This window comes from Euprymna scolopes, chromosome 8 (assembly GCF_053919585.1).
Source record: "Euprymna scolopes isolate OS-2025 chromosome 8, ASM5391958v1, whole genome shotgun sequence".
Lineage (NCBI taxonomy): Eukaryota > Metazoa > Mollusca > Cephalopoda > Sepiida > Sepiolidae > Euprymna > Euprymna scolopes.
In genome coordinates, this window is record NC_136489.1 from 33,212,818 (window position 1) to 33,239,224 (window position 26,407).

Here is a 26,407-nt window from a genome sequence, read left to right on the forward strand (position 1 = left end):
ATATAAGCGCGGGTGTGTGTGTGAAATTGCTTATTGAGCTTTTTAAATTTGGTCGGGGTTAATTTTCTATATAGAACTACTATTATTTATATTAGTTTAAAATGTACCATTGCTTATGTCAGATAAATCTACATCACCTTGTTTATATATATATATATATATATATATATATATATATATATATATATATATATATATATATATATATATATATGGACGTATGTACATGTATCGGTGCGTATGTTTGTGTATATAAATCATGAACCCTTGATGATCGCAATAATTAATTCATCGATATTTAAACAAAGTAATATGATGAGGAAATTTCTTAATCAATAGAATTTTTACGATCAGAAGATAAATAATATATATATTTTACAAGGAGGTCACCACTTCTGAAGGCCCGGATGTGACTCAGGGATAAGGGTTATTGCATGCACAGTACGTTGTACGTTAGTCTTGAGATTTTATAAAGTGTCTACTTAAGGGGACGGTTCATTAGGAATTTGTTTACGTTGGATTTGAAGACATACAAGTTGTAGACAGGTGGGACACAGGCAGACGGACAGAGTTCCACTGGCGTTCTGTTCTAAGAAAGAAGCTGTGTACATGGAATGTACGTTTGGATTTAGGCACATATAGATAGTGGGGAAATGGCTTCAGCTAGACGGGTGTTTGTCGTAAAAGATTGACGCGGGGGGCCAGAGATTGTAGCTCAGACCAGCACTTGCCATGGAAATAACCGTAAAACAAAGATAGGCTATATTATATGTGGGTACTGTCTCATTAACTTCTACTACAGAGATAAGGTTGATATTTAAAATGTTACTTTCCTTGTGTTTATATATATATATATGTATATATATATATATATCTATATATATATATATATATATATATATATATATATATATATATATATACAAAGTAAAAAGTAAAATATGTATATAAATGTATGTATGGACATGGGCAATTTTAATTTAATGATAGAACATTATCATTCAAAATAAGAGTAATCTTAGATAAGGGATGCACAACAAAGATTTTCTTCGTTAATACGCGTATTTGCAAGGGACATTACATCTAATGAATGCATGTTGAATTTTGATTCCTATTATTTTTTACACGATTTTTGACTTGTATTACTACCCGGTTCTGTATTTTCCATTTGGTACTAATATTTATATAGACTTAAGCTTTGCAGTATCATACAATCTCTAATCTGACAGAGTTGTTGAATGCATTCAATTTACACACACAGAGACACACACAGATACATACACACACACATATATATATTTGTATATACAGTATATGTATGTGTGTATATATACAAGTACATTTATTTTCAAGGGCATACTACACCGTATGTTTCCACAGATATATACACTATTTGTTAAAAAATGCGTGCATAAATAACAGATTTCGGCCTGTTAGAAATAACATACACTGTGTATATAATATCTGTTCACATCTTCAATAAGAAGATATTAAGAAGAAGGCAAAAGAAATCGATATGATTTTTGTTAATGTGTTTATCACCCGTGATCCACAGACAAAAGAAATGCCATTTTCTTCTGAATTAATCATAAATTGTCGTAACATTGTTTGTCAGAGTTGTCGTCGTTGAAATCATTTGTTATTTGATTACGTTTTGTCTGTCGATCGACAAGGACATCAGTGGGACGCTGTGAATAACAAGAGAAGACGTAATACGATTTGTAGTGATATGTAAGTCGCTTTATGAAATTGGCCTGATTAAGTTGTGACGTATTTATTTTTCCTTATATACTAGCATAAGTAACTATTTGTACACAAGGAAATATATAAACTCATAATGTGCTTCACTGCATGGGTTAACCGGTTATGAAGTTATAAATGACGCCTGAGGATAATGCTAAATAAGTATGAAATGGTCAGTGAATAATCAGTCATCGTAAAACTAGGATAGAGTTCAATTATTTTTACAGGACAGCTCACGTTTGTAACACTTAAAAAGGACAAGCTTATAAGTATCTGAACGCATATTTCTATTAATAAAAAGTTGCTTATAAAAATTATGTTTAGTTTTAGAGAAATAAATAATGGGGAAAAATGTGGTTGTCGTTAGACGAGTGTCTCCTTCGATTTTCCGCTAGTTTCGACCATAAATACTAGTCTATCGCGTACCACTTATACAACTAACGATAGAGAAGGGATGTACACCCGAAGAGGCTTCTACTAGCGACTATTTCGTAACTGTATTTCATTCCAATACAATTACATTTTATTATGTTCTTACTAACCTGCAGACGATTCAGTGTCTCTAGAGGTAACAAGTCTATTAACACCCAGTTTCAAAACTCAATGCAAAGCAAACTGCAAATATATGATAAGTAATATGTTTTTACCACTGTATACAGTATACCATTACATACATTTATCTTTATGCAGACTGTAGTGCTTTTTCCTATACAGTAACATAAATCAGACAATTCTTCACTACTATGTATTATCTATCGGTGCGTTTGCCTTATTTATCAAAGAGAACGTACACATTTTTTGAAGCATCATTCCAATTACTTTCACATATCTATTCCCCTTAAATATAGATTGCAAAAATTGTCTTCGGTTTCATAAGTGTATATTAATGAATAATTCATCTATATAAAACTTAGCTATTCCGCTTATAAAGGACATCCGCGATAAAGTGTTATGTTTTATAATTTTCGGAGATTATTTTATTTTCTTAAATATGTGTTGCCTTAAAGTATAGAATATATTGTCAGATAAAGATTCGTTAAATGATAGAGATATTCTACTGAGTAAGATCGCATAAAAGACAGGACTGAATTTTTATAGTAATTACATGCAGGTGTTATTTAGCAATATAATGCACAAAACGCCATATCTTTCTCAAACAATTTGAGCATACGAAGGGCAAAATAAAATCTGTAATTGCGATATATATATATATATATATATATATATATATATATATATATATATATATATATATATATTATATTTGTGCAAAATATGAATGCAACAGAATATAAAATAAGAACTTCACACGGTGTATTTCATTATGGGTTACGATTGTTTTGTAATCATTTGGACAAACGTAAACATTCTATTATTTAAAAATGTTCCAGAAATAGCTACTCCTAAGGTACCGAAATATATTTGTCATAAGCATCGGCATATATTCCTAATAGAATGATTCCATGCTACTCGTTACTCTAAAATATGAATTATGAATTTATTTAAACATATTTGACAAATGTATATTGTTGTCTCAAGTGTCGCTAGTTTTGGAATATTTTAAAAATTAATATAATATAATATAATATAATATAATATATATATATATATGTATATATATATATATATATATATATGCCCAAATGGTTACGAAACAATTGTAACAGATAAAGACATGCATCATACCATTCCATTATAATATATTTTGTTGCCTTGATTTTTGCAAAAATATTATAGGGATGCCCGATTATCCAAAATGATAATCATGAAGTTTAATTAATTAGGTCAATTAATATTGGCGTTTATATTGGTATGCAAACATTACCAAATGTTGATATATCAAAATATTTTGTGAAATAATAACATCAACAATAATGCATAAATTAAACAATCTGATAGATTATATGATTATTTCTGCATCCAAACACTGTCACAGCACAAAAGAGTCCTGGCAATCAACAAAACAGAAGTCCAAGACTCCAGTTTCACCCTCATTTTGGGTCATCAGTTGGACGTATGCGAACGTGGTATTCGAAACTCGAGCTTCTTGCATGTGAGGAAAGCACTCTGCCAACTGTACAAACGCCTCGCACACAAGACAGTATATTAACTAACACAGATCAAGCAAACTGCGGCGAAAACCGACTGTGGAATGAACCTACTTCGTCTCGACTAAGGGCGGGGTCATCCAACCAGTTAATAACCAGAGGCATGCATCAAAAGTAGTAATTTTACACTCGCAATGGCGATGCAATTCAGCAATGATAACCTGCTCAGTTGGCAGAGTTCTTGCCTCGCATTCAAGAGGCTTTGGTTCCAAATCCAGGGTTGCATATGTCTAACTGATAAGCACAAATTAGGGCGTAACTCGGATCCTGAACTTTTTGTGTGGTTGTTTTCATGACTCTTGTATGTTGCGAGGTTGTTTGGTTGTGGAAATCTATATAATTATAAAACTCAAATGACCTGGTAACGATGTATGTAACCCACTTTCCAGTTTAGGACATCCGGTTGCGCATGAGTACATGACCTGCGCACTGAAATATTATCGTTATTCTTTCGAAATTATTATTTAATATGGAAGGAGTGGGGTTTAAAATAACTTAAACGTAATACAGAAATGAACGATGTAAAAAAAGCAGATATATCAAAATTTGAGTTTACCTATGATAAGCATTACGGTATATGTTCAGTGCATATTTAACTACAAGTATGGCCAACAACTTACAATTCAGTAACTGTATTTTTTTCAAAAATAATCAATTATAATAAACAGAACGACTCACAAAAATCTATCTATATTCTTTTTACATTTTAATATACTTTCATACAAATGTTTCTGTTATGTCCAAAGAAAAAACTATTTTCTTTACGTCACAAGTGTTACGCTTATACATGTAATCCATAGCTGATTAAACATATTGAACCAAAGTGTCACGGGTAGTCTAGTAATTATATAATCTCTTACATTCTGAAAATTATATCACTAACTACTCGCTAGATGGATATATATATATATATTTATATATATATACATGTATGTGTGTGTGTATGTGTGTGTGTGTTTGTATCGGGTTATCTTTGACAGGTTTCGAAAACGGGTAATAAAAATTCGATAAAGGAATCAGCAGTTTTAGAAAAAAAACTTATATAGCTTCCATCACTAATACAGTTTACATTTCTTTATCATCACATAACCACAGAAAAAAATTATCGCCGAAAAAAAAAAAGAAAATAACAAATAGTTTATTGTCTGTATAATATATAGGCAGTGTAGGAGTTTATGTTTTAGTTAAGGGATATTTAAAATTTGCTAGATATATAAAACAAAAACATTGTATGAAATCAAGAGTATGGTTCTCTAAAGTACAATGCTGATGATAATATTTTATGGAATAAGATATCTTAGTGAAGGCACGTGGGGATTCATCTGGGTTCACCGAAATTGACCACGACTAGAAAAAAATGGACGATTTTACTGATTTCAATGACAAAATATGATTGGTATATCATCATTCAATACCGGGCACTGTCACGTCTTTATATATATATATATATATATATATATATATATATATATATATATATATATATATATATATGGAGATATATGTACATATTTATATATATATGTATACATATATATGTATATATGTATACACACACACACACACACATATATATATATATATATATATACATATACAAAATTCGCAATTGACATAACATTAAAGTTAATGCTTAACACGTTCATAAAATCATTAAATAAAACTAATAGACTAGAAGGTTTGATTACTTATAAGGAGTGTTTTTGACGAGCGTTTGTCAAGTTGAATTTGAAAGTTGTTAACGATAGCAATACCAATGAAGATTATTTGAGGAAAGTGTTGCTTTTAAAATCCAGGAAAATCCTATAATATCTAATTGAATTAATATCCATGAGTTTAATTATTCAGAAAAATTAAGAAAATAAATACTTGTAAATTCTTATAAAATTTAATACTTCTTGTTATTTAATAAACATTTTCACACACACACACACACACACATGCACACACACACATGCACACACACATATGAGGTTAAATTATTCAATAATGATAACTAATGAATTTACCGAGATTGTTAAGGGTGCGGAATAAAAGTAAAGCAATACATGTTTTTATTAATATAAAGAAGTTAGCATTCCTAATGTCGCGACTATGTAAATTTGTTTATAATATATATATATATATATATATATATATATATATATATATATATATATGTGTGTGTGTGTGTGTGTGTGTGTGTGTGTGCATGTGTGTGTGCGTATGGTTATATATGAGTGTGGGTGTTAGTGCTCCTTTTCTAAATCTGTGCTCCTTTTCTAAATCTGTGATTGTCTTTTATCTAATAAACATTAAATACGAATAAGAATATAACCTCTGAATAATTTAAAGGAAACAATAAAAAACATGTTTGTATCAAAACGCTCTAAATAAAACAATATGTAATAACTTGGATATTATAACATGATAATAGTACAAAGTATTTTTATATTAACTTCCATTTGTTACTGATGTGACATTTAAAATAATTCATGGACGGATATTCTCATTTGTGACTTGCACATTCTAATACTGAATACATATGTTCAAAACTGCCTGTCTCAAACTACAGACTTTCGTGAATTTGATATTGAGTCAATCGATATGCTTTAGGTCTGAGGTCAAGTGACTGAATGAGTAACCTCATCCGTCATTTAACTCACATGGCCTAACCTACTGACTATATTCTGAGAATCTCTGTTAGTTCCCAGCTTCAATTCTTTGGCGTGTTGTCATTTTAGCTGGTAATAAAAGCGTACAATCAGCGTACTAATCTATGGTAATATTTGTTACGCTAATACTAGTCTCCTAAAATGATCTGACCCATTTGGTTGTCCAAAATATCCATAACAATTAAATTTAAATATATGTTCTTTATTGTCATGTAAGAATAAAGCTATGTAATTTCAGAAAATCTTAAATCGGCTAAATGTTTCCTATCATTGCGAACACAACCCTGTAGACGTTCATTAATGTTCTCAAAAAGCCGATAGATAATTTCGGATGAATAGCTTGTTTTAATTCTTGAAGCAGTAAGGGCGCTGAGTATATTTAACTTCAAATATCTCCACGATGAAAAGGCGCAATTGTTTATATCATGCGAGTTTGCGGGCACAATAATATCAGCACGCAAGAAATTTTCTTTATAAATGCAAAGATACAGATATAAGTGAATATGGATCTAATGAAAATAAAATAGCGTTCTCAGTACATTTAAAAATCTGTTATTATGATATAATTAAAACCTACAAATGTGTCAAACACCCGGGCAACTCCTGATACCCCCGCTAGTATTAAATAAAAATAAATCATCGTCATTGAGTTATTATATTGTACTTTATGTTCTTATAATTATTGGTTCTCTATAAGATAATGTTAATGAAAAGTTATATGTTTTAATGGATGGAGTAATGTGTATATATGTGAACACATATATGGATATATACACATAACTCCATATAGTGAGGTATATATATGATTTATTTTTATTACATACTAGCGGGGGTACCCGGCGTTGCCCGAGTGTTTGTTTCCAGGACGGGGGGGGAGTCTTAAAAATGTTATGGTAGGTAAGTAGGAAGGATCAAACCCGGAGTCATGAGTAAAAGTAGGAAAATAAAGTGTGAAAAAAAACATCTGCAACGTTAACAGTTCGGCCACCAAGAAAAGTCCATTCCAGTTGTTTAGGGAAAAAAAAAACGACTACGGTAGGTCGGCGCGAATGTGAATATATAATGTGAATTGTCCAGCACGCTAACCACTACGCCACAGAGCACTTCAGCTTAGTTTAGTGATTTTAAATAACTTCACATGAAAGAACTACGAAGCCAAACCAGTGTTCTCTTCTCAACTGTTCATTGTGAACGATCCCCAAACGGTGTTAAGTGGTAGCAGGGGGAGGAGGAATTTATTAGAGAGAAAATATTTTACCACTTCCATTGATCTTAACCGATTTTGGCCGTGACTTCTCAGCAGAAAAAGTATAGAAATCTAAGATTATCGAGGGATTTGAGAAATAATACGTCTATAACACACCTCAGATATTGTTCTGCCGTTTGTGCATATTATATTTGCATGAAATATCTTGATTTTTAATCCTATTAAGGTCAAAATCCGACAGGAAAAAATGAGTTCATTTTATTTATATAGAGAAGAAGATATATATATATATGTTTATATATATGCATAGTGTATATATGTGTATATATATATATGTATATATACATGCATATATTTATATATGTATACGTTAAGATTATTATTTAGTTCGATTTGTTATGACGTACAAGCAACTTGTAGTGAAACGAAGGTATGATGGGGTGTAATATGTAAGCTGATAAATATTGAACATTTTTACACTACTGTACATCCATTATATATGTACATGTAAATATTGAACATTTTTACACTACTGTACATCCATTATATATATATATATATATATATATATATATATATATATATAAGTGAACGTGTCTGTGTGTGTGTGTGTCTGTGTACATTCCCCTACACAATACCTCAATGTCAATTTTCAGTCCACAGACTCGAAATTTAATATACAGGATACTAAGATTTGAGAAAATGTTTGTAATCCGTTTCCGGTGAAAACTTTTTTTCTGTTAAGGGGTCATAATTCAACGATTTGTTTTTTGAGAACAATACCAAACTCCTCCGCCAAGTTCGGATATAAACACATGAAATTATAGATATAGGTTTCTTGGACATGGATTTGACTTATTAACTCAATTTGAGCCAAAAAAAAAGTAAACGTAAAAAATGTCTAAAACTTTCGACAGAGGCGACGGATTTTATCAATATCAGTATCGTTTTGAGGTTCGACGCATCAGGCGACAAACATCGAAAAATTGGCTACAAACTTTTATATCTCCACCTTCAATTGATCAGTTTTCTACAGGGGAGTCGCTTGTTTCGCCGATATTTTTGAGTCATCCTCTCCTTTAGGTTATATTGTCTTTATTTAAACTTACGTCATTCCGGTTTGGTGCTGGTCGGTACAGCCAAGACCCCAGGTTTTTCCACTGTTCTTTCCTCCTTCACGATACGGGTTCGAGCCTACGCTCCTACAACCACTTTTTTTATTTGCACAACATACACATCCAAACACCCGGAAAAGGCCTGGCTAAAATTATTAATACAATTAGACTTAACATCAAACAAAATACTCATACTGATGAATTCATTTACTAATCAAATTCATTATATTCGCCATAATTACGTGGCCACATCAGTTATCACAAGAAGGTAGCTGAAGATAAATGACTTTGAGGCTGGGCAGTAATAGATTGATGACCATTTAAGAATACCAGGTGTTTAGAGAGGAATATATCCATTCATAATATGATGTATTCATTATTATGTTGTGTAAGCCAATATATTGAGTTATGTCAGTAATGTAACATTCTCAAGAATAGAACTCACAAAAGGCTAAGGAAATATGGATTGTCAAACTAATTAAGGCAAATACAGAAAAAACATAAAAAATACAAAATTACTTGAGTCTAGAAATGCAATCAATATGTAATATTCACTGAAACGTATGTGGAAGGCATTATTGCTCATAGTCCATAAATTAAGTAATACACACACTGGTTATAATAATCAGATGATGATGGTTCGAATGGATATGAACATAAATTCATCTATTTTAGTAAGACATATCTTAAAAAAATAAATACTATGCATTTTATAAAATATATGCAGAATTTCTTTTATTATTTAATTTTTTTTTCTGAAAGAGAATATAATCTTTTAAAAGATTTATCAACATCTCCAAGTCTTACTTACCATATTGCCATCGATTTTTAAGTTTTCTAATTGTGGATCGAAAAGAAGCGTTGCGGGATCGATATTAATCGGTGACTGATTTTTACCTTTGTTGCATAAACTCCATTCTAAATTCAGCAGCCCCCAAAAATTTGGTCCTAAAATTATAAAACAAAAGAAAAAAGAATAGTTTAAATACTTACAGCAACCCGAAAAAACATAATATAAATATAAAAAAAACTATAAAATGAGGACATAGATTTCCAAAAACATATAAGACTAATAAAATAACCTTTCATGAAGCAAGATTTTTAAAACAAACAGTAATCAAGTAGTATAATTAACTTAAATATATAATATTTATTGTCTAAGCATGTTATCCTGACAGAATGTGAATATATTAAATATTTGAAATATTAAATATTTCGACGTGGAATCGTTTTGATTCATTTCACATGTACTAAATACTTTATTATGTACTTTAAGTTTCTTTTAATACTCAGAAAATTCAAAACAAAAATGTCCTTTTCCTAAATTAAATTTACCAGAATACAAACTTCTTACATACCAGTATATCGCTTCACTTGAATCGAGATAGCGTACAAAAATACAAAAACAGTTTCTGGAATATTACACCTTACTTTGGTAAAAAAAACAATCTGTAGGAGCGTATTGATTACCGCATATTATATTGGAAAAGTATAATGAAATTCAATCTTTTTCATAATCATATTAATATCACACGTTTATTATGTTATTATTATAATCTCTGGCACTGACTAGTTTCAAATACATATTAGTATTAACTTTGTTATTTCCATCTTTCCATAATAAATACGACTAGATAAGGGATCCGCGTGGTTAATCAGGAAACTGTTGTTTTATTTGTAATAAGACTACGTCTAATTGAAAATTGACTAACTCAACAAATAATATATACGTACATATTTTATATTGTATCCAAGAAAAAAACAAAAAACAAAAACAAAATAGAACAAATAATTTATGCACATAATAATGATTTTTATGATGATAATAGGAATAGCAATACAACTTTACTAAATATAGTTTTAGTCGCGTGCAAGTTACTCTATAAGTCACTCCGTCGGTCAGTCGGCCTGTCGGTTTTTGTTCTTGGCCTTTTTAGTTAAGATCAAAGGTCTGTTGTTAATATATGCTGTTCTTAGCTGTATAAGCTTTTCTTGGCCTTTTGGCCAAAATTAAAGTGTAGTATCTGTTCTTACTACATACTGTACCTATGTTTATAACTTTGTGATATAAAGTGGGGATTACTTTTCTGTACTAATTTAATGTAAAATCATCACCCACTTAAAACTAGTCAGTTTCAAAACCAGTCAATTCATTCTCCAGGTAATCCAAGTTGTGTTTGAAGGATTCCAGTTATTTTTAAGCCTTCAACTCATTCTTAAGCTCATTCAATCAATCCCTTAGTTCATTAAAGTCATTCTAAGTCATTTACTTTTCATTTATTTAAGTCATTTCAGCCCATTTTTCGGTCATTTTAAGAATTCCAGGTCAATCCTACATTCACGCATTCATCCATTACAGGAGAGAACGCGACTAATGGCTTGGAATAAAAACAAACAGAAATTTGATACATATCCTGTCTATTATTAAAAAAATTTAATCATCTTAACTGTTTTCAATACATATACACGAATTACCATTAGCGTATAAGCGACGCTCTTTGTGTAAACAAATCGAGCGGCGGTATTTCGGACGATGTCAAAACACCGTTAAATTCACTACTCGTTCAGCGGCCGCCAATAGCGTAATGGTTAGGAGCCTTGACTGCCATACAGACAGTCGGGTTTCAATCCTGGCTTGAGGTGGTTGCCTGTCTAGCCGCACTGATGAGCTGTGAAACAGCGAAACAGTACTGTATGTGGATGACTATATATATATATATATATATATATATATATATATATATATATATATATATATATATATATATATATATATAAACATGAATATATAACGCATACCCGAAGGAGCCTTCATAAAAAGTCGAAGGCGACAGTATTCGACGACGAGAAAACAAAGCGAATATAAAACGTACTGCATATGCTGTGAATTACATTTTTGATAGAGTAGTTGTTTCGGCAGAAATTTAGTCGGATACGAGGTAGGCAAAAGTCAGCTTTTGTAAATATTCGTCGTGAAATGCAGAAATAAAAATACTATTTGAGTCTGGCCTTATGAAAAGTGTCGTCGTCCTCGTGAAAATGAGAAATTATAATACGATTCGTGTTGGACTTTATCAAAACTGTTGTCGTAATTGAAAGTAGAAAATACGGTCTCGCCCCAACTTAATGTGTATTTCTGTCGTCGTGAAATGATGACATATATATATATACGAATTAAGTTGGAACATATATAAAAAACATGTCGTCATTGTGAAAAGTAGCGATTTATATACGATTTCGGCGAACATGTTAGACGTGGGGGTGTTCCTAGCTTGTAGTTAGGTCTTGCTATGTTATGAAGACTACTGTGTTTAGTCGTGTAGTGGGGGTTATCTAGTTGTCTACTAACGACTTAATATGTATAATCGTTAAGTAAGAGCTTTCTGTGCCTAGCAGTGTAGTTTTGGCTGGTTGCGTATACCCTTGTTGTCATCGTAGCTGTGTCTACCAAGGTAGACATGTCTATCTATCCCTGAACATGCTGGGCACGTATGTCGCTATGCGAGATGAACTTAATGACTAACGCAGGCTTATAGTTTTATATGCATTTATTTTCATATCACAGAATTAGCTGCCTTAAATGACGGTATGAATAAATGAATGCCAGAGGATAAATATCAAGTTGATAGCAGGGACGTAAACAGGTCGAATGCAAAATATCGTGCACATGCTGGCAGTAATCGTTTCTATCCAATTAGATTAAACATAATAGAAAATAATTTGTTTGTTTCCAACGAGTAAAATATTTTGTTTTTTTACTTAAAGTTAAAACGTGAAAAGCAATTATTTATACATGAAAGTAAGAGGGTTTACGCAAAAGTTTCTTTACAACCAAAGATGGAAGGAAAAAAACAATGGTCAATTAGATGATGTCTATTTGTGGCAAGTGCGGTTTGCAAAGAACTAATCAAGGTATAAACGGGAAACGATTTGAATAAAGATAAAAAATAAAATTCAAATATGTAAATATATAAGTAAAAATTAAATAATCAAATATTTTTATCATGAAAACTTGCCGTGTTATTTGTTTTTATTCTTCTAAATTATGTCAATTATTTCTGAAATATTCTCTGTGAATTAATGTTAATATTTGAACTTTTTATAGAACTAATTGTTCTAAAGAAATAAAAAATATAGTCTGTGATTGATTGCGATACGTGCACAAGGCTGCAGAGATTATTATTTGCGAGAATACAACATAAGAACAGTAATATATATGTATATATATATATATATATGAATATAAATATTTATATATATATATATATATATATATATATATATATATATATATATATATATATATATATATATTCGTTGGCTGATTCTTTTCTGGTGAAATTGTAATGTAACCAAACACCATATATACTCTGAAGTTAGAAAAATACACCAGTAACCTTATTTAAAAATAGAGGATGTTATGAGTCATATATTCATTCGAAAAATATTTTATATATAAACTCAGGGGCATATACTTATCGCTCCAATTACACAGTGGCTGAATGCCGGATTGAAATGTTGGAAACCTACGGCCCTAGGGCCTATAACCTTTTTGATGAAAATCATTAGACTTCGAAATACCTTTGTATGAAGAGCATATAACACATTCTCTACGTGTGATTTTTTAATACATTGAGAAATAAATCACTATGCATGCATGCATCAATATATGGATTTATTTTGTCTGTACTGTTATATATAAATATATATATATATATATATATATATATATATATATATATGCACACACACATATATATATACATATATATATATATATATATATATATATATATATACTAATACAAATGATACATTATTACATACAAAGATTCACAGACACACACGCGCGTAAACACACTAATACTCACACATATATACGTAGTAAGGCAACGATATTAACAAAATTGTGATCAATTGTGCGTATTATTCTGTTTTATTTACTTAGTTACAAGTGAAATTTTGTTATTAACGCAATATTGTTTTTCTATTTTCTCTTTTATGTTCGTCCGTGTCGGCGAATTGTAGACATTCATAGGAACATTAAAGTCATATTTATTTACGTAGAAACGACTATTGAACGATAATTCTGATAAACCATAAAAAAACATTAAAAAGAAAGCACATGTACGCCTGTACAGTATAGGTCACGCTATTTAGTTGCAACACTGAATATATATTGTATACAGAAAATGTTCCCTACAATGGGAGGTATTTAGTCGAGGCGCAACACGCATACACAATAATAACAGCACACAAACACAAATTTGTATTTGTGTGTAGAGATATACGACATACAATTTCACGTTTAGAGCCAATATGTTATGTCTACTTTCTCGTGTCGCTTGATTGTTATATGGGCTAGTAATGTTTTCCATGCTTATTTAAATACGCACAATGTGGTACAATTTTAGATACACACCCAGAATATATATATATATATATATATATATATATATATATATATATATATATATATAGAGAGAGAGAGAGAGAGAGAGAGAAAGAGATAGATTAGCCATAAGACAGGTGTTGCCCTGGACTAAATAATGGTAAACGGTCGTTTCATACATTTTCATTGTCCTCGATATAGGGGAAGTCGTTTATTTTCCAATCATATCAGCTCAAGTTTGGCACACATCACCGTACCCTGAGAGAAAACGTTACATACCTTCTTTCCGTGAATTAGGCTACGATATATTTTACTCTATGTTAAACTGTAGCACGTATATTGTAGATTTTTAAAATAATCATATAAACTTGCTTGAATTAATTCATAAAAAAACAAAAATCAAATATCATCATTAAATTGTTCTCTAAACAGAAACATGCATCTCGAACGCGTCCCCTTTAATATCAGATAACATACTGCCTATTTTATATACCTTCGATTACTGTTTCCGCGTCGATAATAGCTTTAATTGGAGTTTTAAGTAAAAACCTAAATTATTATGGTGTAATTTTGTTTTAAACAGAAACATTGATTTTAAACTTACTCCATGCTATCAAAGAATCTACAGTTAATTTTATATCGCACCTTTAAACCTATGTTTTTATAAACCTTCTCAGATACACTTGTTTGTGTTTGTAATGTGGTAACTTTAGTACCAACATTTTAAGATATGAAATTCAGTTAATACTCACATACTCAGAGAATTAAACTAAAAATAGACTCAAAAATTTAAGCTTAATGATTATCAGTTTCCATGATCGAGCATATAAAAATATTTTCGCAAAGCATGAGACAATAAATTATAAAATGAGGATTTTATTTTGAGTATTTTCTCAGGCATTACAATTGTTTCACAACGATGTGGACAAAGTGAATATTATATAATTAAAATATATTCCAAGATAGCTACTCTTCAGACGGCAAAATACACGAGTTATACATATATGACTACACTAATAATCTCTATTTTAAGAGATCAAGCCATTGGACCAACCATTTATATTTACTTTTTATTCTATTTCCATTGGCATCGATTTTAGTAATAACCTCTATTTTCCTACTGTCAGTTTTAAAATAACATTTCAATCAATAATATTTTAAGATTTTTCTCCAATTTAATAATTTAATTGATTTCTATCTCAAGTACTAATTTACTTTCTCGAATTATTGTTTATATTGAGATATTCCACTATTTTTCCACAATCTACTATAGTTTCGTATAAAGTTAGTTTATATGTTACAACCAACTAAAAAAGATTTCTCATTAGTATATTTATGAATAGGGAGCCTTTATCAAATTACTGTATGCTCTTTAACCCTTATCCTCAACTGGCCTCTTATCTTTCATAAATGGTGATGCCTATGTAAAAAAAAAGAAATGGTTAATTAAAATTTCATTAAGTAAAATTTCTTCATACCATACTGTTAATGTCAATAATTTAAATTTTAAATTTATCTTTTCAATTCTTTATACTATCTAATTATGTTATTGTAATTTTTTATCTTCCTCTCCATAACGATTCGTAATATATTGTCGTTCTAAGAAAGATTTGTTTATTTTCTAAGTTTTTCAATTCATCAATTTATCGAAAGTCCTTGCATTAATATTTAATCAATTTGACTCTTACTCCAACTTTGTATTTTGATTAAATTTATTTAAATATATTCTAATTTGTTCGCCTCCATATCTTGTATTTACTTAATGTTTTTATTTTTTTTTGTTATTGCTATTACTCTGATATTATTTCATTACTCATGATTTTCAAGTTACAATTACTTGCTTTCTATATGTAATGTTTATAATCTTATAATGTATTTATTTATACCCGATTTAAAAATATTTGTATTGTATTTTGCATTTCTTTTTTCACACTTCCTAAAGATATCCTGTAAATTTGTTTATGTTAATTTAATTTTAAGCAGGGTTAAGACAAGAGTGTATTTATATGTAGACAGCTTTGTATAGTATCTAACTTTTTGTTTTATATTTCCTTTTTGGAATTAACTATGTGGTATGCTTCTGGTGAATATATGTTATGTCTTTTTGATTTACTCGGTGTATAGTTTCTAGTTTTATCTACAATTGACGATTTTGATTAACATTCTTTTTTAATATTACATAGTTCTTAACTCTATATCCTACTGTAATTGCGTCCGCATTAATATATTTTAGTAATTATAAAACTACAGAGTACGTGTTTTTCATATATACATAACAAGTGTTTTTTGTTTTTTTTTTAACAGTGGCTATCTTAGAATATTTAAAAAAATATATTTAAGACTGACGTTTCTGATTTTTGAGATAGGGATTGGTTTTTCGTATTATTTGTATTTATTTGACTACTGTTCCCATCTTGCCTGTAATTCTCACCATATTTCGGTTGATATATATTCCGACTTTCTTCAGGTGTATCCTCGAACTCGAGAATGTTTTTGTCGATTTCGAGACTTTGTACGAGATTTCAAGCGGAATCATTTCTTTACTTCACGGGGTCAACAGGCCATGACTTGATAAAGGTCCTAAGTAATTCGCAATTGTCTGTTTCCATCGTCTACACTTCACCCCTCAGAAGGGTATTAAATTTTACAATCGATGTATCCAAGTACTCTAACCACTACGCTAGGGGTCCTTGTGGACACTTCTAATACGCATTTTAGGAGCCTTAAAACTATGTCATCTCTATATGCAAATGTAACTATTTATTACTAATTATTATCATATGTAAACATATATCTATCTATATATAATAATGTTTATACTTTTGAATTGTATATACTATCTGTTGTTTTTAATTAATGGTTCGCATCTCGCATTGCATTTTATATAGGTCTAATACGTACTTTGTTATTTCCTAGAATATGTGTTGCTTCTTTGAGTCGTTTAACTCTCCACCCTTCTCTGTCTGATTTTTACCTATTCCCATAATGGAAGATTGTTTCGTGTTACTTCCAGATATGGTGAGGTATAGCTAATTTTTCAATCTCTCCACATACTACGGCTTTTTGATGTTCTTCCAACTGTACTTTTAGTGAACGACACGTCTCGCTTTTGTATAACTTTCTACATTTACATGGGATTTCATATACACAGTTCTTAGTCAGGATTTTTCTGTGGCGTGTTTTCTGTAGGGCGTTTGACTCTCACAAGCTGCTTCCCGAGAATTAAATCATCCCTGAATACTGTTCTGATGTCGTATGGATTATATTTTTGTTGAAGTTCTTCAGACACGTTGTTATATATGATATAGAAACTGTGGTTTTTGTCTTGTCTAGATTTCTTGGGGTTGATTACATGCTCATTTGATAGATATTTCGGCAGAGGGGGGCCTCTTAAACTGTCCATTTTCTCTTGAAATACACTTCTGTTACTACATATAACTTTTTCTCGGTGTAACGCACAATTTCTATCTTTAACTTATATGAATAGGGGAAGTTGATTTTCAGTACATATAGGGGCTATAATTAGTTATTACTTATTTCATCGTGAACTGTATAGTAAGGTTTGATCATTTTTCTGATGGGGTCTGATGCATGAATGCGTCATCTACATATCGCATCCACATTGTTGGCTTTATTGTTGTTTATCCTAATATATTTGCCAATATTTGGAACAATGATGATGCCATCTCCAGACATTCTTCCTGCCGATAAACATCAGATCCGTTCACGAAGTATGTAATTTATACGAGGAACGTCAACATCTCGATTATATTGTCAATTGGGATGCAAGTGCGTTACTTCAGTGAAGCATCAGATATCAAGTCATCCGGTATCACTGTCAGTCTCATCAGTGCGTACATGTGTTAAAGACCCACTACATCTAGACTCACCACACGGTGGAAATGAATGGGAGCATTGTTTATTATTTCACCGAATTGAGCTGAACTTATGACGTATGATGGACATTTGCCTTTGGCTGGGATGCCTATATCTAATTATATTGAGTTCAATGGCTGACATGCTGAACTTCGGTTATTGGCAATAGACCTTAATAAAATACCGTCCTTGTGGAATTTAGGGAGGCCGCATAAGTCTAGTAGCTTGCTGTAATGATTACTAGCTGTTTGTCTTGTTCATGGAGTAATAGATCTTTATTTATACAGATGATATGTGACAGCTTCTTTTTCCTTTTCAAGGTCAGATTCTTTTCACTTTGCAGTAGCCACAAGATTCTATTACGTCTCCAAATTTCTTGGAATATTTTGCTCAATTCATTAGCAATGTTGCACTCCCTTTGTCTGCTGGCAGTATTATGATATCGCAGGGGAATGATAGTCTATACTTTTTCCTTTGAGGGATCCGAAATTTCATCCAAACTCACAAGTTTGAGAGAAATATTTCCGAGTTCGACAAAATACACTTGAAGAATGGTGGCAGTTACACCAATTAAAACATTGGAAGACCCCGAAAAGGATAAGAATAGTAGTCGGATGAATTAAAATAAGTCGAATAACCAATCTCCAAAATTCAGAAACGTTATATCAATTCGTTACGGACACAATATGATATAAAAATGGGAACATTGAAAAACTCTACCAATCACTGTCAAGGATAACTAACCACATCACATTCATATGCCTATGCCGTGACTTAAAGCTAGTTTTACCTAGCTTAACGCTGATACTATCAGTCACCTGCTGAAAGACTCGACGGATTGCAAAAAGAGTTGGGCATGAACTCGTCCGACACAGAGTCCACAACAGCCGGTGTAAGAAACATCATTTCCAGATAAAAATTTCAAATGGATTTACCAGATTCTTTGAGAGTATTTCTCGAAGTGATGATAAATCTACATCCAAGGACATATCCTATGAGAAAGAATTTAATGAGGTAAAGTATTGCCTAATAAATACATTCGTAAATCTAAAAGCTAAGAACGTAAGACTTCAATATATATATATATATATATATATATATATATATATATATATATATATATATATATATATATATATATATATATGTAGTGGCATGATAAAGCCACAGGTAAGAGATACCAAACAGCAAAACTGAAGCTGGCTTGCAAGTCACTACATATATAGAAATGTAAACTAATTTGATTGGATTGAAAAAAATAGATGTTTTACCAATCGTCATGAAATATTAACCATATGATATTATAATATTAAAAAAATCATGTAGTTTAGTCGATAGAACCGAAGATATGCGCATTTCCCTCTCGCTAAAGATGAGTGCAAGTCTAGCCGAACTGATAGGTTATGATACATCATAACAGTACTGTATGTGGGTGACAATATTTACACCCCCCCTCTTTGGGTTGAGATCTTTAGTAAAAGTATCTTACTCGCTATTTACTTAGCTATAAAGCGAGGCTCGGTGATTGTTGTTTCTTTGTAAATGAACAAGCAGCTTGAGAACTGTAAAATCATTCAGCAAGTGTTTATTTAAATGGACAGTTGTTAAGGTCATTTACAAGTATCGATCACATTGGCCGATGAGCAGCACTGCTGACAATCAACGCAAGAGTCGTAGGTTCAACTACTTGTCTAGCCGCACTGATGACTCGTGATACAACGAAAAAGTACTGCATATTGATTAATATATATACACACACTAAAAATGTATGTATATATATATATATATGTGTGTGTGTCTATTGCCAGTTTAAAATCCCAGAAACTATTCATTAGATTATAACGAATAAAGGCTAAATGTATTAGGTTATGTAACATATGTCCTCAAGATAGCACATAAAAAGGGATCAGTGATCATCAAGAGCCTATTTTTGCATATAAGTTACACAATATCTGATATTCCGAAAAAGAAACTGGTCTTGAAGGAGAGGATGCTGAAACTTACTGCTCTTTTTAAATAATCTGAAATACATACAAATGATTACTTGATTCTAAACATTTCTAATGTTATATCTCCCTTATTTATAAAATAGGGTACGACAATAAATATCTCCAATATCATATTTTTTATACACTCTGAAATTTACTTCATGTACGAAAACCAAAGAGATGAATTTTTTATACACTCTGAAATTTACTTCACGTACGAAAACTAAAGAGATGAATTTTTATACACTTTGAAATTTACTTCACGTACGAAAACCAAAGAGATGAATTTTTTATACACCCTGAAATTTACTTCACGTACGAAAACTAAAGAGATGAATTTTTATACACTCTGAAATTTACTTCCGGTATGAAAACCAAAGAGATAAATTATGTATACACTCTGAAATTTACTTCACGTACGAAAACCAAAGAGATGTAATTTTTATACACTCTAAAATTTACTTCATGTACGAAAACAAAAGAGATGATTTTTTTATACACTCTTAAATTTACTTCACGTATGAAAACCAAGGAGATGAAATTTTTATACACTCTGAAATTTACTTCACGTATGAAAACCAAAGAGATGAAATTTTATACACTCTGAAATTTACTTCACGTATGAAAACCAAGTAAATGAGATTTTTATACACTCTGAAATTTACTTATCGTACGAAATCCAAAGAGATGAAATTTTTATACACTCTGAAATTTACTTTACGTACGAAAACCAAAGAGATTAAATTTTTATACACTCTGAAATTTACATCACGTATAAAAACCAAAGAGATGAAATTTTTATACACTCTGAAATTTACTTCACGTATGAAAACAAAAGAAATGAAATTTTTATACACTCTGAAATTTACTTCACGTATGAAAACCAAGGAGATGAAATTTTAATATACTCTGAAATTTACTTCACGTACGCAAACCAAAGAGATAACTTTTTTATGCACTCTGAAATTTACTTCATGTACAAAAACCAAAGAGATGAAATTTTTATACACTGTGAAATTTACTTAACGTACGAAAACCAAAGAGATGATTTTTTATACACTCTGAAATTTACTTCACGTATGAAAACCAAAGAGATGAAATGTTTATACACTCTGAAATTTACTTCACGTATGAAAACCCAAGAGATGAAATTTTTATACACTCTGAAATTTACTTCACGTACGAAAACCAAAGAGATTAACTTTTTATACACTCTGAAATTTACTTCACGTATGAAAACCACACAGAGTGATTTTTTTATACACTCTGAAATTTACTCTACGTGTGAAAACCAAATAGATGCATTTTTTATACACTCTGAAATTTACTTCACGTATGAAAACAAAGGAGATGACATTTTTATACACTCTGAAATTTACTTCACGTACGAAAACCAAAGAGATGAACTTTTTTATACACTCTGAAATTTACTTCACGTACGAAAACCAAAGAGATGAAATTTTTATACACTCTGAAATTTACTTCACGTACGAAAACCAAAGAGATGAATTTCTTTATGCACTCTGAAATTTACTTCACTTATGAAAACAAAGGAGATGTAATTTTTATACACTCTGAAATTTACTTCATGTACGAAAACCAAAGAGATGAAATTTTTATACTCTCTGAAATTTACTTCACGCACGAAAACAAAAGAGATGACATTTTTATACACTCTGAAATTTACTTCATGTACGAACACAAAAGAGATGAACTTTTTTATACACTCTGAAATTTATTCACGTATTAAAAGCAAGGAGGTAACATTTTTTATACCCTCTGAAATTTACTTCATGTACGAAAACCAAGGAGGTAACATTTTTATACACTCTGAAATTTACTTCACGTATGAAAACCAAGGAGATAAAATTTTCATACACTCTGAAATTTACTTTACGTACGAAAACCAAAGAGATTACATTTTTATACACTCTTAAATTTACTTCACGTACGAAAACCAAAGAGATTAAATTTTTATACACTCTGAAATTAACTTCATGTACGAAAACCAAAGAGATTAAATTTTTATACACTCTGAAATTTACTTCACGTACGAAAACCAAAGAGATGAAATTTTTATACACTCTGAAATTTACTTCATGTACGAAAACCAAGGAGAGGAAATTTTTATACACCTGAAATTTACTTCACGTACGAAAACCAAAGAGATTAAATTTTTATAGACTCTGAAATTTACTTCATGTACAAAAACCAAAGAGATGACATTTTTATACACTCTGAAATTTACTTCACGTACGAAAACCAAAGATATGAATTTCTTTATGCACTCTGAAATTTACTTCACTTATGAAAACAAAGGAGATGTAATTTTTATACACTCTGAAATTTACTTCATGTACGAAAACCAGAGAGATGATTTTTTTATACACTCTGAAATTTACTTCATGTACGAACACCAAAGAGATGAAATTTTTATACACTCTGAAATTTTCTTCACGTACGAAAACCAAAGAGATGAATTTCTTTATGCACTCTGAAATTTACTTCACTTATGAAAACCAAGGAGATGTAAATTTTATACACTCTGAAATTTACTTCACGTACGAAAACCAAAGAGATGAAATTTTTATACACTCGGAAATTTACTTCATGTACGAAAACGAAAGAGATGAATTTTTTTTATACACTCTGAAATTTACTTCACGTATTAAAACCAAGGAGGTAACATTTTTTATACACTCTGAAATTTACTTCATGTACGAAAACCAAGGAGGTAACATTTTTATACACTCTGAAATTTACTTCACGTACGAACACTAAAGAGATGAAATTTTTATACACTCTGAAATTTACTTCATGTACGAAAACCAAAGAGAGGAAATTTTTATACACTCTGAAATTTACTTCATGTACGAAAACCAAAGAGATTAAATTTTTATACACTCTGAAATTTACTTCACGTATGAAAACCAAAGAGATGAACATTTTTATACACTCTGAAATTTACTTCTCGTATTAAAACCAAGGAGGTAACATTTTTATACACTCTGGAATTTACTTCATGTACGAAAACCAAGGAGGTAACATTTTTATACACTCTGAAATTTACTTCACGTATGAAAACCAAGGAGGTAACATTTTTATACACTCTGAAATTTACTTCACGTACGCAAACCAAGGGGGTAACATTGTTATACACACTGAAATTTACTTCATGGTCGACAACCAAAGAGATTACATTTTTATACACTCTGAAATTTACTTCACGTACGAAAACAAAAGAGATGAAATTTTTATACACTCTGAAATTTACTTCATGTACGAAAACCAAAGAGATGAAATTTTTATACACTCTGAAATTTACTTCAGGTATGACAACCAAAGAGATTACATTTTTATACACTTTGAAATTTATTTCACGTAAGAAAACCAAAGGGATGCAATTTTTATACACTCTGAAATTGACTTCCTGTATGAAACCCAAACATATGATGGATATTAGGAATGAAATCTCACATTTCTTTTATTTAATAATTTGAAAGCCAAACAGCAAGTCATAGTCTGCCTTTCACCAATGCCAGAGGTTTTGAAGGAATATATATATATATATATATGTATATATATATACATATATATAAATATATATATACACCAACATACATATATATATACATATATATACACCCATATACATATATATACATATATATACACCCATATACATACATATACATATATATACACCCATATATATATACACCCATATACATATATATATACATATATATACCCATATACATATATATACATATATATACACCCATATATATATATATATATATATATATATATATATATATTCCTTCAACACCTCTGGCATTGATGAAAGGCAGACTATGAAATTTTTATACACTCTGAAATTTATTTCACGTATGAAAACAAAAGAAATGAATTTTTATACACTCTGTAATGTACTTCACGTATGAAAACCAATGAGATGAAATTTTTATACACTCTGAAATTTACTTCACGTACGAAAACCAAAGACGTGAATTCTTTATACACACTGAAATTTACTTCATGTACAAAAACCAAAGAGATGAAATTTTTATACACTCTTAAATTTACTTCACGTACGACAACCAAAGAGATGATTTTTTTATACACTCTGAAATTTACTTCACGTATGAAAACCAAAGAGATGAAATTTTTATACACTCTGAAATTTACTTCACGTATGAAAACCAAAGAGATGAAATTTTTATACACTCTGAAATTTACTTCACGTACGAAAACCAAAGAGATTAGATGTTTATACACTCTGAAATTTACTTCACGTATGAAAACCAAAGAGATGATTTTTTTATACACTCTGAAATTTACTCTACGTATGAAAACCAAATAGATGAATTTTTTATACACTCTAAAATTTACTTCACTATGAAAACCAAGGAGATGAAATTTTTATACACTCTGAAATTTACTTCACGTACGAAAACCAAAGAGATGAATTTCTTTATGCACTCTGAATTTTACTTCACGTATGAAAACCAAGCAGATGTAATTTTTATACACTCTGAAATTTACTTCATGTACGAACACCAAAGAGATGAAATTTTTATACACTCTGAAATATTCTTCATGTACGAAAACCAAAGAGATAAACTTTTTATACACTCTGAAATTTACTTCACGTACGAAAACCAAAGAGATGAATTTCTTTATGCACTCTGAAATTTACTTCACGTACGAAAACCAAAGAGATGAAATTTTTATACACTCTGAAATTTACTTCACCTATGAAAACCAAGGAGATGAAATTTTTATACACTCGGAAATTTACTTCATGTACGAAAACCAATGAGATGATTTTTTATACACTCTTAAATTTATTCAAGTATTAAAAGCAAGGAGGTAAACATTTTTATACACTCTGAAATTTACTTCATGTACGAAAACCAGGGAGGTAACATTTTTATACACTCTGAAATTTACTTCACGTATGAAAACCAAGGAGATAAAATTTTCATACACTCTGAAATTTACTTCACGTACGAAAACCAAAGAGATTACATTTTTATACACTCTTAAATTTACTTCATGTACGAAAACCAAAGAGATAAACTTTTTATACACTCTTAAATTTACTTCACGTACGAAAACCAAAGAGATTACATTTTTATACACTTTTAAATTTACTTCACGTACGAAAACCAAAGAGATTACATTTTTATACACTCTGAAATTTACTTCACGTACGAAAACCAAAGAGATTACATTTTTATACACTCTGAAATTTACTTCATGTACAAAAACAAAGGAGATAAAATTTTTATACACTCTGAAATTTACTTCACGTACGAAAACCAAAGAGATGAAATTTTTATACACTCTGAAATTTACTTCATGTACGTAAACCAAAGAGATTAAATTTTTATACACTCTGAAATTTACTTCATGTACGAAAACCAAAAAGATGAAATTTTTATACACTCTGAAATTTACTTCACGTACGAAAACCAAAGAGATTAAATATTTATACACTCTGAAATTTACTTCACGTATGAAAACCAAGAGATGAAATTTTTATACACTCTGAAATTTACTTCACGTACGAAAACCAAAGAGATGAAATTTTTATACACTCTGAAATTTACTTCACGTACGAAAACCAAAGAGATGTAATTTTTATACACTCTGAAATTTACTTCATGTACGAAAACCAAAGAGATGAAATTTTAATACAGTCTGAAATTTACTTCACGTATGAAAACCAAGGAGATGAAATTTTTATACACTCTGAAATTTACTTCACCTATGAAAAACCAGGAGATGAAATTTTTATACACTCTGAAATTTACTTCACGTACGAAAACCAAAGAGATTAAATTTTTATACACTCTGAAATTTGCTTCACGTATGAAAACCAAAGAGATGAAAATTTTATACAATCTGAAATTTACTTCACGTACGAAAACAAAAGAGATGAAATTTTTATACACTCTGAAATTTACTTCATGTACGAAAACCAATGAGATGAACTTTTTTTATACACTCTGAAGTGTACTTCACGTATGAAAACCAAGGAGGTAACATTTTTATACACTCTGAAATATTCTTCATGTACGAAAACCAAAGAGATGAAATTTTTATACACTCTGAAATTTACTTCACGTATGAAAACCAAGGAGGTAACATTTTTATACACTCTGAAATTTACTTCACGTACGAAAACCAAGGAGGTAACATTTTTATACACACTGAAATTTACTTCCTGGTCGAAAACCAAGGTGATTACATTTTTATACACTCTGAAATTTACTTCACGTACGAAAACCAAAGAGATGAAACTTTTATACACTC

At 30.3% G+C, this 26,407-nt stretch overlaps 1 protein-coding gene across 1 annotated transcript in view; it reads right to left on the minus strand.

Moving 5' to 3' along the window:
• The window catches only part of LOC145283519 (carbonic anhydrase-related protein 10-like), a 1,064,961-nt gene extending 1,055,193 nt beyond the window's left edge, over positions 1–9,768 (minus strand). Inside the window, exon 1 of the mRNA XM_080132363.1 lies at positions 9,639–9,768. Coding sequence (XP_079988489.1) covers positions 9,639–9,641 — 3 coding nt within the window. The 5' untranslated portion in view covers positions 9,642–9,768. The remainder of the gene's footprint in view (positions 1–9,638) is intronic.
• Positions 9,769–26,407: the final 16,639 nt, after the last annotated feature.